At 39.8% G+C, this 16,574-nt stretch overlaps 2 protein-coding genes across 2 annotated transcripts; one reads left to right on the plus strand and one right to left on the minus strand.

Annotated features, from left to right (window-relative positions):
• The first annotated feature begins 4,151 nt into the window (after positions 1–4,151).
• On the plus strand, positions 4,152–8,985 carry LOC129720300 (pickpocket protein 28-like). Its single transcript, XM_055671763.1, has 9 exons — positions 4,152–4,570; positions 4,629–5,067; positions 5,125–5,654; positions 5,716–6,018; positions 6,863–7,090; positions 7,139–7,193; positions 7,637–7,797; positions 7,848–8,216; positions 8,282–8,985. Exons 1-9 carry the CDS (start codon positions 4,152–4,154, stop codon positions 8,520–8,522), a joined length of 2,745 nt encoding a protein of 914 aa, XP_055527738.1. The 3' UTR covers positions 8,523–8,985.
• Positions 8,986–11,331: 2,346 nt separating this feature from the next.
• On the minus strand, positions 11,332–12,592 carry LOC129720301 (uncharacterized). Its single transcript, XM_055671764.1, has 5 exons — positions 12,273–12,592; positions 11,968–12,059; positions 11,610–11,711; positions 11,431–11,552; positions 11,332–11,358 (listed from the first exon to the last, which is right to left on the minus strand). Exons 1-5 carry the CDS (start codon positions 12,590–12,592, stop codon positions 11,332–11,334), a joined length of 663 nt encoding a protein of 220 aa, XP_055527739.1.
• Positions 12,593–16,574: the final 3,982 nt, after the last annotated feature.

Raw genomic sequence — 16,574 nt, forward strand, 5'->3', positions numbered from 1 at the left:
CTAGGCAACGAGATAAGGACTACGATTGAAAACTTGGGACATGGAACTGCAAATCGCTCTGCTTTCCAGGATGCGACAGGATAATCTACGATGGGCTACATCCACGCAACTTCGAAGTCGTAGCGCTGTAGGAACTTTGTTAGACAGGACAGAAGGTATGGAAAAGCGGGCACCGGGTGGCTACTTTCTACCAGAGTTGTGCCACCACCAGCGAGCTGGGAACCGGCTTCATAGTACTGGGCAAGATGCGCCAACGCGTGATGGGGTGGCAGCCTATCAACGCAAGGATGTGCAAGTTGAGGATAAAGGGCCGGTTCTTCAACTACAGCATCATCAACGTGCACTGCCCACATAAAAGAAGACCCGACGACGAGAAGGAAGCGTTCTACGCGCAGCTGGATCAGGTCTACGATAGCTGCCCGCGACGGGACGTGAAAATTGTCATTGGGGACATGAATGCTAAGGTAGGACGGGAGGCAATGTACAGACCGGTAATCGGACCAGATAGCCTGCATAACGGCCATCGGTGCGTAAACTTTGTGTCCTCCTGTGGTATGTTAGTACCTCCTTCCCCCTTAAATATATCCACAAATCCTCCTGGAGATCACCCGACCAACAGACAGAGAACCAAATCGACCACGTTCTAATCGACGGCAGGTTGTTCTCCGACATCATCCACGTTCGCACCTACCGCAGTGCGAATATAGATTCGGACCACTACCTAGTAGCTGTGTGCATGCGCTCAAAACTATCGACGGTGTATAACACCCGCCGAAGTCGAACGCCGCGACCAAATATTAAGCAACTGCGGGACGCCGAGGCTGCACAGGAATACGCGCAGCTGCTGGAGGCAGAGCTACCCACGGAGGAGCAGCTTGGCGCAGCTACCCTTGAAGATGGCTGGAGGAGCATCCAATCCGCCATAGGTAGCATTGCTGTAGCGCTACTAGGTACAAGGGCCCCGAATCCTAGAAATGACTGGTTTGACGGCGAATGCAAACGGTTAGTCGAGGAGAAGAATACAGCACGGGCGAGAAAGCTGCAACACCGTACGAGAGCGAACGTGGAACGATACCGACAGGCACGGAACAGCCAAAACTCGGTCCTCCGAAGGAAGAAGCGCCAGCTAGAGGACCGAGATCGCGTAGCGATGGAAGAGCTGTACCAAGCTAACGACACTCGGAAGTTCTACGAGAAGCTGAACAGCTCCCGTAAAGGCTTCGTGCCGCAAGCCGATATGTGCAGGAGCTTAGACGGCAACCTCCTTACAGACGAGTGTGAGGTGATCGAAAGGTGGAAGCAGCACTTCGACGAGCATCTAAACGGCGATGCAGTAGAGCGCGAGGACGGTATGGCAACTGACCTTGGTGCACGAGCAGAAGACATCAGGATTCCAGCACCCGATCTCCTGGAGATGGAGGAGGAGATTGGCCGGCTGAAAAACAATAAAGCGTGAACCAACTTCGAGCTATTGAAATACGATGGAGAAGTACTAGCTAGAGCCGTGCACTGGGTCATTGTCAAGGTTTGGGAGGGGCTGCAAGTATCGAGCAATCACTCTGCTAAACGCCGCAACAAGGTACTCTCCCAAATACTCTGCTGTCGACTATCACCATTTGCGAAGCAGTTCGTGGAGAACTACCAGGCGGCATGCTTGTCTTTTCTTCTCAGAAAACCTCTAGAGTGCAGGAGAACATCTTGCACTGCGGAAACAACTGCCGTCACACTAAAGAGCAAATCAACGCTCATGCTATAAGAGAGCGACAAACGATTTTCATCTGTTGAGCTACCTAAACGCACTGTGGTGAAATCTGAAATCTCTCTCATGCGAGACAATGAACTATGGTGTACTTTCTCACACGTGTGGACATCACGCACAATAATGACACTGCAGAACTATCTGCGGTGCGGGGGCCTAGTGTGGTTGGTAACGTCTCCGCCAACCACGCTCGACGCCTGGGTTCGAATCCCACCGCCGACATAGGTGTCGATGGTTGTGAGGTGGCGTGATCTACTCACAACCAACCCAACTGGTCTAGATTCAATCCTAGCCGACACCGGGAGATTTTCTGAGGCGAAAAATCTCTGGGATCACGCCTTCCATCGCATGAGGAAGTAAAGCCGTTGGCGCCGGTCCGTTGATAAACGGGTCGTGAGTTAGGGTCCTGGGTGTGGAGTCGTCTCCCTGGGCGTCGGTGATTGGCCACAACAGTGGCGGAACTAGACCGACGGTAAATAAGCGAGAGTAAAAAAAAAACTATCTGCGGTGCGTTTCACAGTTGGCATCTTGCCCACAGAAGAGGGTTGCTCGTGCCGGTCGAATTTACTCTGGCACATACTGGAAGGGAAGTGCGCGGTGAATTTTTTCTCCTCTCCTTTCACATACTGAGGAGAATGACAAGCATGCCAGGCGGAATTCACGGGTGCCCGTGCCACCACGGATCAAATATTCGCGGTTCGGCAGGTTATGCAGAAAAGCCGCGAATATAACGTGCCCACACATCATTTGTTAATTGATTTTACATCGGCGTACGACACAATCGATCGGGACCAGCTATGGAAAATTATGCACGACTATGGATTTCCGAACAAACTGACGCGGTTGGTCAAGGCGACGATGGATCGAGTGATGTGTGTAGTTCGAGTATCGGGGGCACTCTCGAGCCCCTTCGAAACCCGAAGAGGCCTAAGACAAGGGGATGGCCTCTCGTGCCTACTGTTTTACATTGCCCTGGAAGGTGTCATTTGAAGAGCGGGAATTAACACGAGTGGAACGATATTCCAAAAGTCGGTTCAACTGTTTGGTTTGTGAAGATGGCGAATACGTACATCGGACTAAAAGCTGAAGCCAAACGGATTGGACTGGTCATCAATGCATCGAAGACGAAGTACATGGAAGAAAGGGGTTCACGAGAAGACAGTGCTAACCTCCCATCTTGAGTTCAAGTTGGTGTTGATGAAATCGAGGTGGTCGACCAGTTCGTGTATCTGGGCTCACTGGTAACTGCCGACAACGATACCAGCAGAGAAATCCACCGGCGCATTATGGCAGGAAATCGTGCATACTTTGGTGTCCGGAGGACGCTCCGATCGAGTAGAATTCGTCGCCGCACCAAGTTAACCATCTACGAGACGCTGATCAGAGGTAGTCCTCTACGGGCATGAGACATGGACTATGCTTGTGGAGGACCAACGCGCCCTTGCGGTTTTTGAGTGAAAGGTGTTGCGTACCATCTTCGGTGGACTGCAGATGGAAAACGGAGTGTGGAGAAGGCGAATGAACCACGAACTGCAGGAGCTGCTTGGGGAGCCATCTATCGTCCACACCGCTAAGATAGGCAGGTTGCGGTGGGCTGGGCATGTTATAAGGATGTTGGACGACAGCCCGGTAAAGATGGTTCTTGAAACCAATCCATCAGGGACGAGAAGGAGAGATGCACCGCGGGCAAGGTTGATCGATCAGGTGAAAGACGACCTGCGGACCTTAATATATACAAATTTTAATTCCAACAACTCATTCTCAGACAGTTTTTCTATACAACCAACGGCAACGGTTTCTGGGCTACAACGCTTCGAATAAAACCTATGCTTAAAAGCATACGCCCTTTTAGAATATAAATCATGGGTGCAAAAAATCTCTTCATCTATCTGTGAAAAATGCTGAAACGTGTGCAAAGTTTCATTCAAAGCTAAAATGGTAGATTAAATTTTCGCGTATTTCCAGATCATTTGGTGCGATTCTGCTCAAAATCATTTACCTACCATCTCTATTTCCTACATCAAGCATCGAATATATTTCGTAAATTGAGTACCTATGGTTCGTGTGTGCGCGAGTGCTTGCCTCAATATAAAGCTTGTGGAAATATCACGAAATAAAGCTAATTAAACGTTGCCCCACAATTATAGAACCTAGGGTTCTTGGAATTGAGTATTATTTCGATTTGATGGTCAATCACTTGACCTGCAATAAAGTGTTACTTGTACAACTCGTTGCATTTTTAATGAAATTTGTAACTGACATGCGATAAAAGGCGGATGGTTACGGCTGATGGCTTTATTAAATGTCATATCTAATTAAAACTGCTCTGTTAAGTTAGTGTCATCACTCTGTTGCATTCGCTCAAAAACCTGCGCTTATCAGCACCACCAACATGTACGCTGCTCGAGCGAAAAAGTTCCAGCTCAAGGAACCACCCTCCGTTCGACCGGCGCGAAACTACCTGCAAGAATCCAGACAGCTGGCGGAAGAGTTCTGCGAGAATACGTCCATCCACGGTGTCAAGTATTTTGTCGGTTCTCAGCGAGCTCTTATCGAAAAAGTCTGGTGGATCGCAGTTTTCCTACTGTCGCTTTACGGATGCGGACGTTTGATTTATACCGTATACAGAAAGTGGGATAACGAACCGGTAATCGTGACATTTGCTCAGAAATCAACGCCAGTGTTTCAGGTTCCGTTTCCCGCCGTTACGGTTTGCCCGGAAACCAAAGCGAAGGTGTCGGAGTTTAATTTTACTGAGGTTTTTCATCTGAATTTTAACCCGCAGGCTCGCCGGACGTTAAGCAACTACCAGTATGGAAGTCTAACCGTGGAGGTTTTTGGTGTAGAATTTAAGTTTTCATTTTTGTAGATTGCGTCAGTTGCAGGCTATGCTTCAGATATGCGAATTTTCCTTCAATGATCAAATGTTCAACCAAACGTATGACGACGATTGCGTGACGCTTCTGAAGAACATGTCCATTCCTCAGATGGAAATGTTCGTCATATGTGGATGGCATACAACGTATTTCTACTGTAGTGACGAATTTAAGCTAATCCTGACGGATGTGGGTTACTGTTATTCGTTCAACCTGTTGAGTAGTGATGACATTCTTCGGAAGGACCAGCTTCACACTGAATTCGAATACTTGTTGGAAAATCGATCGTCTAGCAATTGGTCCCTAGATGAAGGCTATCAGGTTGGGACGGACATAAATACGTATCCGCGTCGTGCCTTAGGCGCCGGTTTGAAGGCTGGCCTGATGCTTTTATTGAAGTCTAATGAAAGTGATATGGATTATTTATGCGGAGTAAAGCAGTTCAAAATTCATGATATATTCTGAGATCTAATTGGTTTTTTCCCACAGAACTCTTTTCAAGGATTCAAGTTATTGTTGCACATGCCAAACGAATACCCGCAAGTTTTGAACCAACACTTCCGGGTTCCGTTAAACCAGGAGGTGACCGTGGCCGTTACTCCGCGGATGATCGAAACATCTCGAAACATTGCATCGTACAAACCGATTCGTCGGCAGTGTTACTTTAACAATGAGCGCTATCTGAAGTTTTTCCGTATTTACACTCAATCCAACTGCGAGTTGGAGTGCCTGGCGAACTTCACACTAAGACGCTGTGGATGCGTTAAGTTTTCTATGCCCCGAGCGGCACATGTGAGAATTTGTGGCGTTCTGATGGAAACATGTTACGAGAAAGCAACAGTTGAGTTGCTTGAGTTGGAAGTTAAAATCCGGGAGGACCGACGAATGCGTCATGTTGATGAATGCAGCTGTTTACCCTCGTGTACTGCAGTTCAGTATAATACGGAGATTTCTCAGGCTTCATTTGAATGGCAAAAGCTGCTACCGATGGTTCCGAAGATCCAGGAATCAATTCAGGGGTTGGTTTTAGGGTTATAGTGAAAAGTTTTTGACGTTGAGTGATTTTTTTATTGTTTGCAGAACTCAGGTATCGCACTTGCAAGTGTTTCTCAAGGATTCGCAGTTTATACCAATCCAACGAAATGAATTGTTTGGACTGACTGATTTCCTCGCGAACTGTGGAGGACTTCTGGGACTGTTTATGGGCGTTAGTATTCTTAGCTTCGTCGAAATTGTCTACTATTGCGTCATAAAACCAGCCATATTATGGGGTAAAGCGAAGCCTGAACAAAAACCGTTAAAGCCTATCAAGACAGTTAGTCGATCGATTGAGTTTGATGCTAAGAAGGTGAATATTCGGAAGATCGACGGTAGTTTGGATTAGTAATTCGAGATATTATAACTGGATGAAATTTCCTGAACAAAGACCGATTTTGAGCTTAGATTTTATGGGTTGTCGAAGATATTATCTCTCTTGAATATACTTGAGGTACTAAAAAAATTGATTGTAAAAGGATATGCAGTTTTTCTTTTAAAATATATCTTAATATTTCGAGTTAAAAATAAATGATTCAATATTTGGGGAGTATTGATTTGTTATTCAACTTCGATTTTGCGGGAGTTAGATTTAAAGTTATTCATCCTTGCTTTAATCCCAATCCCAATCCCAATCCCAATCCCAATCCCCATCCCAATCCCAATCCCAATCCCAATCCCAATCCCAATCCCAATCCCAATCCCAATCCCAATCCCAATCCCAATCCCAATCCCAAACCCAGTCCCAATCCCAATCCCAATCCCAATCCCGTCTACAATCCAGATCCTTATCCCAATCTCAATTCTAATCAGTAAATGAAGATTACATTCATCGTTCCACAACATTTATAAATTGTTAACACACACGCTTATTGCTGGCACTAGTTCCGCTCACGAACCACTTAAAAATTCCATGCATCGTTTTCACGCAATCCGATGATTTCAGTGATATGAATCTTGCTACAGTAATGTTTTAAACTCACACTGCGGTTAGGAAATTATTATTAGTTATAACAATTTCGCGGAACGGGAAAAACATCCCTGTACTCCAATTGAACGAAATGTCCACTCAGGGACTCCTGCGTAGAATGTGGACCGAATACTGTTCCGGTGGTAGTGTGTTTGCCACACGGTATCTCGCTAAGAAGCATATAACTTGTGGTGAACGTCTGTGGTGGGTTTTTTGGATCAGCGTCTCAGTTGCTACATGTGTGATATCGATAGTAGTCACCTATCAACAGTGGATTTACAGTCCGGTAATCATTGGCTATGATTCCAAACTACAACCGACATGGGCTGCTCCTTTCCCGGCGGTAACAATTTGTCCAATGGATAAGGTAAAATCGGCGTATTTCAATCTGACAGAAGCGTTCCTACAACTGAAACGTGGTGAAATGTTGAACATATCTGAGTACAAGTTGTGAGATAATAATTTGTCTCAGATTTGATTGCAATTTGTTCGTTTCAGTTACGAGATAATTCGCGTACTGAAACAAGTTTGTCCGCTTGCGGCCCAAATGCTAGTAACTAATGAAACCTGGATTGAGAATCCAGTCCATGTTTTGCAGAATATAGCTATACCGATGGAATACACATTTCAAGTCTGCTTATGGAGAAACGTTCTTACTAATTGCTCAGTACTTTTTACTCAAACCATTACTTTCATGGGTATTTGCTACACCTTCAACGCGATTGCAAGTGATGAATTGTTCAGGAAAGATAACCTACAGCAGGAGTATAATTATTCCAATGCACATATCGCGGGAAATTGGACATTGGAGAATGGCTACACAAATAAGCTAGACGTTCATAGTTATCCTTTTAGACCGATAGGTATTGGAGCAGAGTCACGCATGGGTATTGCTTTGCAAACCCACAGAGATGATCAAGATTTTTTTTGCAATGTAGCTACATACTCGTATTTAAGTTCTAATAATTTCAATGATTCGAATGTCATCTGTCCTAGGGCCCACTAGGAGGATTCATGATATACATTCATCCACCAGATGAAGTTCCTACATTAACAACTCCCTACTACCGACTGCCTCATGGGAGTGTGCTCAGTTTGTCGATAAAGCCGGAGTTAACGCTTATTTCCAAGGCATTAAAGAAGCACCACTATCAAAGGTAACATCTTCAAATCTGAAAAGTTAGTTTCATTACCCTTCTCTTCACAGGCGCCAATGTTACTTCAATGGGGAGCGAATGTTGCGGTACTTTCAGATCTACAATCAAAATAATTGTATCTTGGAGTGTATTGCCAATCGAACCCTGATGCTGTGTGATTGTATTGCATTTTCAGCTCCTAGAGGTCCAAATGTAACGGTATGCGATGCCAGTAAGCAGTCGTGCTACGACAGCGCTATAGATGATATTTTTAATCCTGATGTTGTGGGAGCTCCAACGAATACCCAAGCTTGGCACGAACCATGTGGATGTTTACCAGCTTGTACAGCTTTGAAGTACGAAGCGGAGATCACGAGAGAACCTATTGAATTCGATCAATATATTACAGCTACTGGAAACTCTCATTATGATTATAATCGGTTAGTATTTTTACTGCCAATTTTCTGTTTTTATCTATTAATATCGCATGGATTGGGCTTTTTAGTGTAGATGTTGCTATACTTTACGTTAGCTACAAGAGCAAATGGATGCTTTCGTTGATGCGCCAAGAGCGAATCGGATTCACTGACCTTCTGGCAAAATTCGGAGGACTTTTCGGTCTCATGATGGGTGCCAGTCTTATAAGCTTTTTGGAATTAGTATATTACTGTTTAATCCGTCCCTGCCGGAACGAGGTCTCCGCTGGCTCTCGTGACGTCCATCAGGTTCTACCCTGGAGGCCATAGGCGATAGAAATAAGATTGACAAACAACACGGAGCGAAGTGCAAACCATGTTGCTTTTATTTGTCATATCATTACTTGTTTTTATTACGTCATCTCATTACTTTGAAATGATAAATGATCAATGTATTGTGAATTATTGAATTACTAAAAGCACGTTGTGGATAAAGAAACGTTAAAGGTTTTCACATTGATAATTTATTTGCTACTAGAGTTGTCTTGAAATATTGCAGGTATTTTCATATTCTATTCTAGTGAAATCTTGAATGAAAATTTGTATGTTAGTTTACTCTACCGATTATTAATAGTTATACCAAAAAAGTTTCCTATTAATCAAAGACACTCTGTTTGCACATATAATAGAATATGTTTAAGTTTTTTTCACTACAATAGTAGAAGCCGATAGAAAAGAAGTTTTTTTGGTTTTAAAATAAAGATTGACTAATTGGTGAGTTTTCTAACCAATCCCGCATCAAAATTGCATTTCAAACAGAAGTTTTGCATGAAACATAAGTCAGCAAATATTCACGAAATTGCGGAAGAAATAATGACAGCTGCTCTGCCTATGGTTTCAAATAGTAAGTTGGCAATCAGGAAGGATTGTTAAACTCAAGCGGCTATTACACGAAGCAAATATTTGCATAAAATGACAGTTATTATTGGTTTGTCCGTGTAATATCAAAATATTATTTGTAAAAAAAATATAACCTGTTGTTTTTGCTAACTAAAATATTAGCAAAGGTTTGCTTCGTCTAATGTCTTTCTTTGCTAGTAAAATCACGACTTAGCGAATATTTGGTTGAATTTTTTCTTTGGTCATAATGAAATAGAGTATGAGCAAACTACAGCAAATGAGTATCAATGTTTCAAATCAGTTTTTCACGTAGCAGACTGGCCAGTGCGATATTTTATGATATGATTGAAAAATTATTCACTTAATACGATAAATTTTGTTCACTGTTGATGTGCAATAAAAACTAATTAATAATTTTTGAGACTGTAATTTTCGGGATTGTCTATGGTTTGTGTCCGTGATAGCAACGTGAAAAACTTCGTGTGTTTATTTTGTAATTTTGAATTCACTGCTGCTATTGTTTGGACTGCATTGAATCCGAAAACCATTCCACCAATGACATAATTTTGTTTGACATTAGTTAAATTTGAAGATTAGTGGTAGATTTATTGTCGTTTTTGTAAAATAAATACTAATTATTAATAATACAAATATTAAAAAAATAATATAAGTCATGTTTTTCCTTCTAATAATTTTATCTAATAAACAAAACAATTATGACACGAAATTTTAATAATTTATTTATATACGACCATATTGAAAATTAACTTCCCCTTCATGTACAAAATATTGGGATCACGTGTTTGTTTGCCTTTGTTACCTACAAAAGTGCGACATTCGAGTGGGTAAAAGCTGTTCTTCATATTGTTAACTCTACGCCAATCATCATCAATGATACTTCCTTGATCGTCGTAGCGATCGACCATCGTAGGAATAAAATAAATTCTGCTTCGCATCATAAGGTACCTAGTTGTGGAGAGCGCAGCAAGCAACATTGTGATTCTCATAAACTATTGGAATGATTTCTAACCTTTATAATTATAATAAACACCTCCTGAATGTGCTGGGGCTTTCATCACGATGTGCTTTCCATCTATAGGCCGATGCAATGAGAAAAATTCCATTTATTGTTGTTATTTTTAGCTAATTCCAGCCAATATTCTTCAGTTTATGGAAACTATGACATAAATAACATCGTTAATTAATGAGCTAAAAGATGTTTGAGAGAATTTTACCTTAAAAAGTCAGGCTTCAAAGCTTTGTATATTGCGTCACAAACTTTGTGAATTATTGTTGATTGTGGGATACGAAAGAGATATTGTAACGACACGAGACTATCACCTGTTGCAACAAAGCGGAATGTGAGAGCTAGCCTTTCACCGGCAGAAATACCTTCTCACATATTGGAATCCAGCTTTTTGATTAATGGATATACCAATTCCAAAAGGGTGTGAAAATCGTCTATGTTCATGCGCAGAAAGTTCTGATATAACAGCGGCCCCTCATCTTTGAGCATTTGAAGAAGTTGATTGTAGAACCCTCGGTCTTTTCGTCGTTTCACCCAATCACGCACCCACAGACTGCGCATCCAACGACGTTTCCGATTCTCACCATTTTCAATGGTGAATTGGCAAGCATGACCAAAACGCAAACCAACAGCGAATCCTCTTCTTTGAAATCAGCCATTCTCACTTAAAACAAAATATATAATGTCGAACACTACCGTTATTGAACCAAAACCATCAAAACACAGAAACAATGTTTTCGATTGACAGTTGAATTATTGTGCTGCGAATGAAAACTAGATTTGCTTCATATTTTTCGCTTCGTATAATAGTATAGCAAACAAATTTACCATAAAATGACCAAAGAGACTTTGCTAGCATTCAAGCAAACAGGTTTTGAGGTAAATATTTGCTGTAGTGTAATAGCATAACAAATATATTTGTTCGTAGAAAAAATTTGCGCAAATAAATCCGGTATCAAAAATAACAAATATTTGCTTCGTGTAATAGCCGCTTTAAACAGTTAAACAGTGTAATTTACGGAATTGTCCATGGTTCGTGTTCGTGATATCAACCTTCGTGTGTTTCTTTTGTGATTTCGAATTCGCTGCTGCTATCTAATGGACTGCATTGAATCCGAAAACAACTTGAGGATTAGTGATAGTTTTATTGTCGTTTTTGTATTTTAAATACTAATTATCAATAATACAAATATTAAATAAAAATAATACAAGTCATGTTTTTCCTTCTAACAAATTTATCTAATAAACAAAACAATTAATACAATTAATATACGCAGTAAGAGCTGTGAAGAACAATGTACGGTTGAATACCCCGCCGTCAGGAATTCGTCCGTTCACACCAATATCAATATAAGTAAACAATAACTGAACAAAAATATAAGTAAACCGATATTTTGCATCAGCGATTGCCATCAGCACGACGCTATGTGTTCCTTAAAAAAACGTTTCATTTAAGACTTTTTTCATAAAGTATTGGAATGATTTCTAACCTTTATAATTAAAATAAACACTTCCTGAATGTGCTTTCATCACGATGTGCTTTCCATCTATAGCGCCGATACAATAAGGAAAATTCCAGAGGGGATTCACTGCTGTCAAATTTCATATATGTGTGCGTTATCGCAGATCAGCTCTGGTCCATGACGTTTGTTGGTCAATGACGTTTGTAACTATGAACGATAATGAGGAAAAAATCACTACACAACATATTCATAAAAGTTTTCCGCGGTTTCTCGAGTTTTGATAAAAAAAAACGTTTCAATTCTATAATATTTCACATCGATCAATTTCATAACCAAAAAGAACAAAAACCAAAACAAACACCATGTTGCCGAATATGTTGGTTACACGATGTTTGACAAATAGATCCCCCCTGGAAAATTCCAACTATTGTTGAAATTATCAGCTGATTCCAGCCCGTTTTCTTCAGTTGATGGGAACTATGATATTAAATAACATCGTTAATTGTTAAGCTAGAAGATGTTTGAGAGAGTTTTACCTTAAAAAAATCAGGCTTCAAAGTAAATAAATTTTTTTTGAGCTTCTTAGTAGAATGGAATTGAATATTGAGAATAGGTTATGTTTCCATTTAATTATACTACAAAAAAAAAAAAGAATTAAATGGAAACATAACCTATTCTCAATATTCAGGCTTCAAAGCTTTGTATATTGCGTCACAAACTTCGGGGATGATAGTTGATATTGTTGATTGTGAGATACGAAGGAGATATTGTAACGACATGAAACTATCACCTGTTGCAAGAATGCGCAATGTGAGAGCTAGCCTTTCACCGACAGAAAGAGCTTCTCGCATATTGGAATCCTGCTTTTTGATTAATGGAGATACCAATTCCAAAAGGGTGTGAAAACCGTCTATGTTCATGCGCAGAAAGTTCTGAATATAATTGAATTGGTAAGCATGACCAAAAACGCAAACCAACAGGGAATCTTCTTCTTCAAAATCAGCTATCATCACTTAAAACAAAATATATAATGTCGGACACTACCGTTATTGAACCAAAACCACTAAACCACAGAAACAATGTTTTCGATTGACAGTTGAATTATTGTGCTGCGAATGAAAACTAGATTTGCTTCATATTTTTCGCATCGTGTAATAGCATAGCAAACATATTTACCATAAAATGAGCAAAGAGACTTTGCTAGCATTCAATCAAACAGTTTTTTAAGAAAATATTTGCTGTAGTGTAATAGCTTAACAAATATATTTGCTCGTAGAAAAAATTTGCACAAATAAATCCGGTATCAAAAATTACAAATATTTGCTTCGTGTAATAGCCACTTTAGCTACGGCCCTCACAAGTTCCTGCAGACATTAAACGAGGCAAATATTTGCATTATGTGGTATGTTATTTATTTGCGCAAAATTTTTCTTCGGTTAAATATATTTGTTACGCTATCACACTATAACAAATATTTGTTCAAAACTTTGTTTGCCCGAATGATATCAAAGTCGCTTTGCTCATCTTTTGCAAATATATTTACTGTGCTATTACATGATGCAAATTATTTTCAGAAAATAAACTTCATAGAAAATATAACAAATCTAGTTTTCATTGCCCAACAATATTTCATCTGCCACTAGGAAATATAATTTCTTTGTTTTGGTTCATAAATGTTACCGTTGCGATATTTTGTGTTTTTAGTTTACCCGTCTGGTCTTACTTGCCAATTTACCATGCACGCTCGGCCGTTTTTACTCTAAATTGGGTAAATTTTTACTCAATTTCGTTAAAAGTGGATCTACCCTAAAAAGAGTAACCATGTAGTTATTATAAAAAAATAAATGTCAAAATCTAAACTTACTCATTTCAAATACTACATGAATTAGCCAAGCAGAGTAACTGTTACTCAGTTTCGTCAATTTGACGTTCCTACGCAAAAGAAAACAATAAAAATTTCGGAAAATAAAATCAGAAAACAACAGAAGAAAAATCGTTAGAATGTTGTAGATATATTTCCCATCAAGTTACGTAATTATAAATACTTTATATTATTTCCGTATCTTCCGCATTGCTTCGCGTAGAAAAGCTACAGTTCTGTACAAGCATCATGGAGACAAAGCCCAGCACTAGGGATAGCCCAATTGTGGATAAATCAGTGCTGCGTTTATTGACCGGTGTTAGGGAGGTGCCCACGTATTTAACTTCAAGATTACTTCCATCGTACAATGAACGAAGTCCTTCTGGTATTATGACGGTAAGGGCCGTTCCCACCAACAACCTTTTTTAGTTTTTCCTCCGACAGCATCACGATTAACAGTATACTTCCAGCTATATAAGAACCAACTAGTATTACAAGAAGAATAAGTATTACCGTCTAATCCATGATTTAAGAACACGGATCTGACCACTCAAATAGCTTGATCAATATGTTACAAAACCAATGTAACAAAACCAAAAGTTATTATCGACTGAGAAATTGTATCCGTGGGATTTTTTTTCGGCCTCGCAGTCGCTGACTAAAACCATGGGAGAATGAGCGAAACAAACAGGGAACTGTTAATTGCCTAGCTTTTGTTTACAGCAATCTGATGTAAAATGAACGGTTACCCAAAAGTGAATAAAACAAAAAAATACGAAAACTGAGTGAAAGTTAATTAATGGTACTAATTTTTTGACATTTTGAACAAAATACAAAAGTGAATACAAAACTTTCTAACCAATTTAGAGTAAAATTGAACGAGCGTGTGGGAAATGACGAGAATCAGAAGGCTGTTTAAATGCGTGCTGGTGCGAGATTGTGTCAAAATTTCAGGTTGAAACGAAAATACTACGGTTGGCTGATGAAGTACCACTATTAAATCAAAACTTCTTGCACATGAACAGTTAATTTTCACACCGTTTTGGAGTTTGTATCTCCATTGATTAAAAAGCAGCATTTTGTTTTGGAATTTTTGTTATTAAACCTGAAGGTTTCTCCATCATTCGACGATTTTCATCGAAGAACTATATAATTGCGCGTGCCATATTCCGTATTGTTGCAGGAAAAGTAAAAAACCTTTGACTTTAGGAATAAATAAAATATTTATTTCAAGTCGCATTTTCTAAAAATCAAATTAATTTTCAATTTATTAACATCGATAGGTAAAATTTATCGTACTGCTTGACCCTGCAATTGTACTTGTAAATTTGGTTATAATATTTTTCAACGATTCGAGAAATCTTTACTTAAGTGAAATTATATCAGTTTCAATACATGTTAACTACATGAAATACTCTCATCAAGTAGATTCAAAATATTTGAGGTGAAGTGACGCATTCAAATCCATTTGCTGCAGTTTGCTCATATCAAACTATAATACAGAAAAAATACAAGCAAATATTCGCTCGGTTGTGACCTCACTAGCAAAGAACGACATTAGACGAATCAAATATTTGCCTAATTTTCTGTTCAGCAAATACGATGGCAAATATTTTTCAACAAATAATTTAGGTAAATAGGGAAACTGCTCCATTATTCATTTCATTAAGCCGATATTCACAAAGAATGCACGGATTAAACACCAAATTTTCATAAAATCATTGAACGAATAAACAGAATACGCTTACGTGCTTTTATAGAATCGTTCAGCATTGTATATTTAGTAAACTTAGCCAGATTTGTCCTGAATTTTGTGAAATAAACTATTTTTCACAACGCTTCCATATCCATCTCAAAACCTCAATCACTGCTCAATTATTCATCTCACGACGCCCCCATATCCATCACACTGTTAATCATGAATGAATCACATTATCATGAATGAACGTAGCCGCAGCCCATCGTAGTAGGTTACCTTGATATCCGCCGTAGTTGTTTACGTGCAAATATGGTAACCTTGGTAACCACTGCAGTGCTGTCCATTTATGTCAATTATGTCGGAATAATTCAACATTTACAGTATAATTATTTCGTATTGACAGAAACTGATTTGGCAACTTTTGATTTATGTCAATTATGTCGGAATAATTCAACATTTTCAGTATAATTATTTCGTATTGACATAAACTGATTTGGCAACTTTTGATTTTCTTCAAAGCAGTGAAAACAGTTGAAAATACATAAAGTTGAAATTTGGGAATTGTAAAAATTCATCTCATATATTTCTGCTAATTCAAGCTTGTTTTTGGAAATTTGAGGTGAACATTGCGAAGATCAATGTATTTTTAGTGAAGTGAGTGATTTTGTTTAGTGATTAAAATGATGGGTGGGTCGTCGTCGTTCATTAGTGGCACCTGGGAGTTGGTGATATACATCGACTCCCATGCGTTGAGGTGCGATGACATCCACACTGATCTAATCAGCTTAGCTTTAGTCCAATCGATTTGATGTGTGAAATTTACTGTGTAGGCTGCTACAGCCGATTCGTTGCTCCTGTTATAGTCGACAGCGGTTTCATGTTCCGTAATGCGAACTTTTACTTTGAACTCGTCGGGTACGGGTCGGGTAAGGGTTTCGGGTAAAATTACCCGTACCCGACTATCTTTAGTAGAAAGCAGAGATGGGCACGCTTAGGCTGCGAAGAAATACACACTGTAAAAAATCGACACGTTACTGCCAAGTGGATTCCACTTACTTCTGTGCTAATGGATGAAACATTTCATATCTACGTGGAATACACGTGCGTTTCAGTTCACATCACAAAATCAAGTGACTTACACTTCGGCTTGCCATGTCATGCATACCAAAATCAATAATTATACACTCAGATTCCAATGCTCACACGCGTCAAATGCCAAAACACGTTAAAATACCGTGGATTTCAATAAAAATCGATATGAGCCGACATAATAGAATGATTAGGCTCGTGTATTTACATTCATATGTAGAGAGCATTAGGGATTAGCGTGCGATTTATTTCCAGTACAGCGATGCTCGAAGGTGATCTAACGGGTCACCTAAGCATTCTGAAGAAACCGTACTTGAATTCTGAGCATAAAAAGATATCAAAG

This window comes from Wyeomyia smithii, chromosome 2 (genome assembly GCF_029784165.1).
Source record: "Wyeomyia smithii strain HCP4-BCI-WySm-NY-G18 chromosome 2, ASM2978416v1, whole genome shotgun sequence".
NCBI classification, from domain to species: Eukaryota; Metazoa; Arthropoda; class Insecta; order Diptera; family Culicidae; genus Wyeomyia; species Wyeomyia smithii.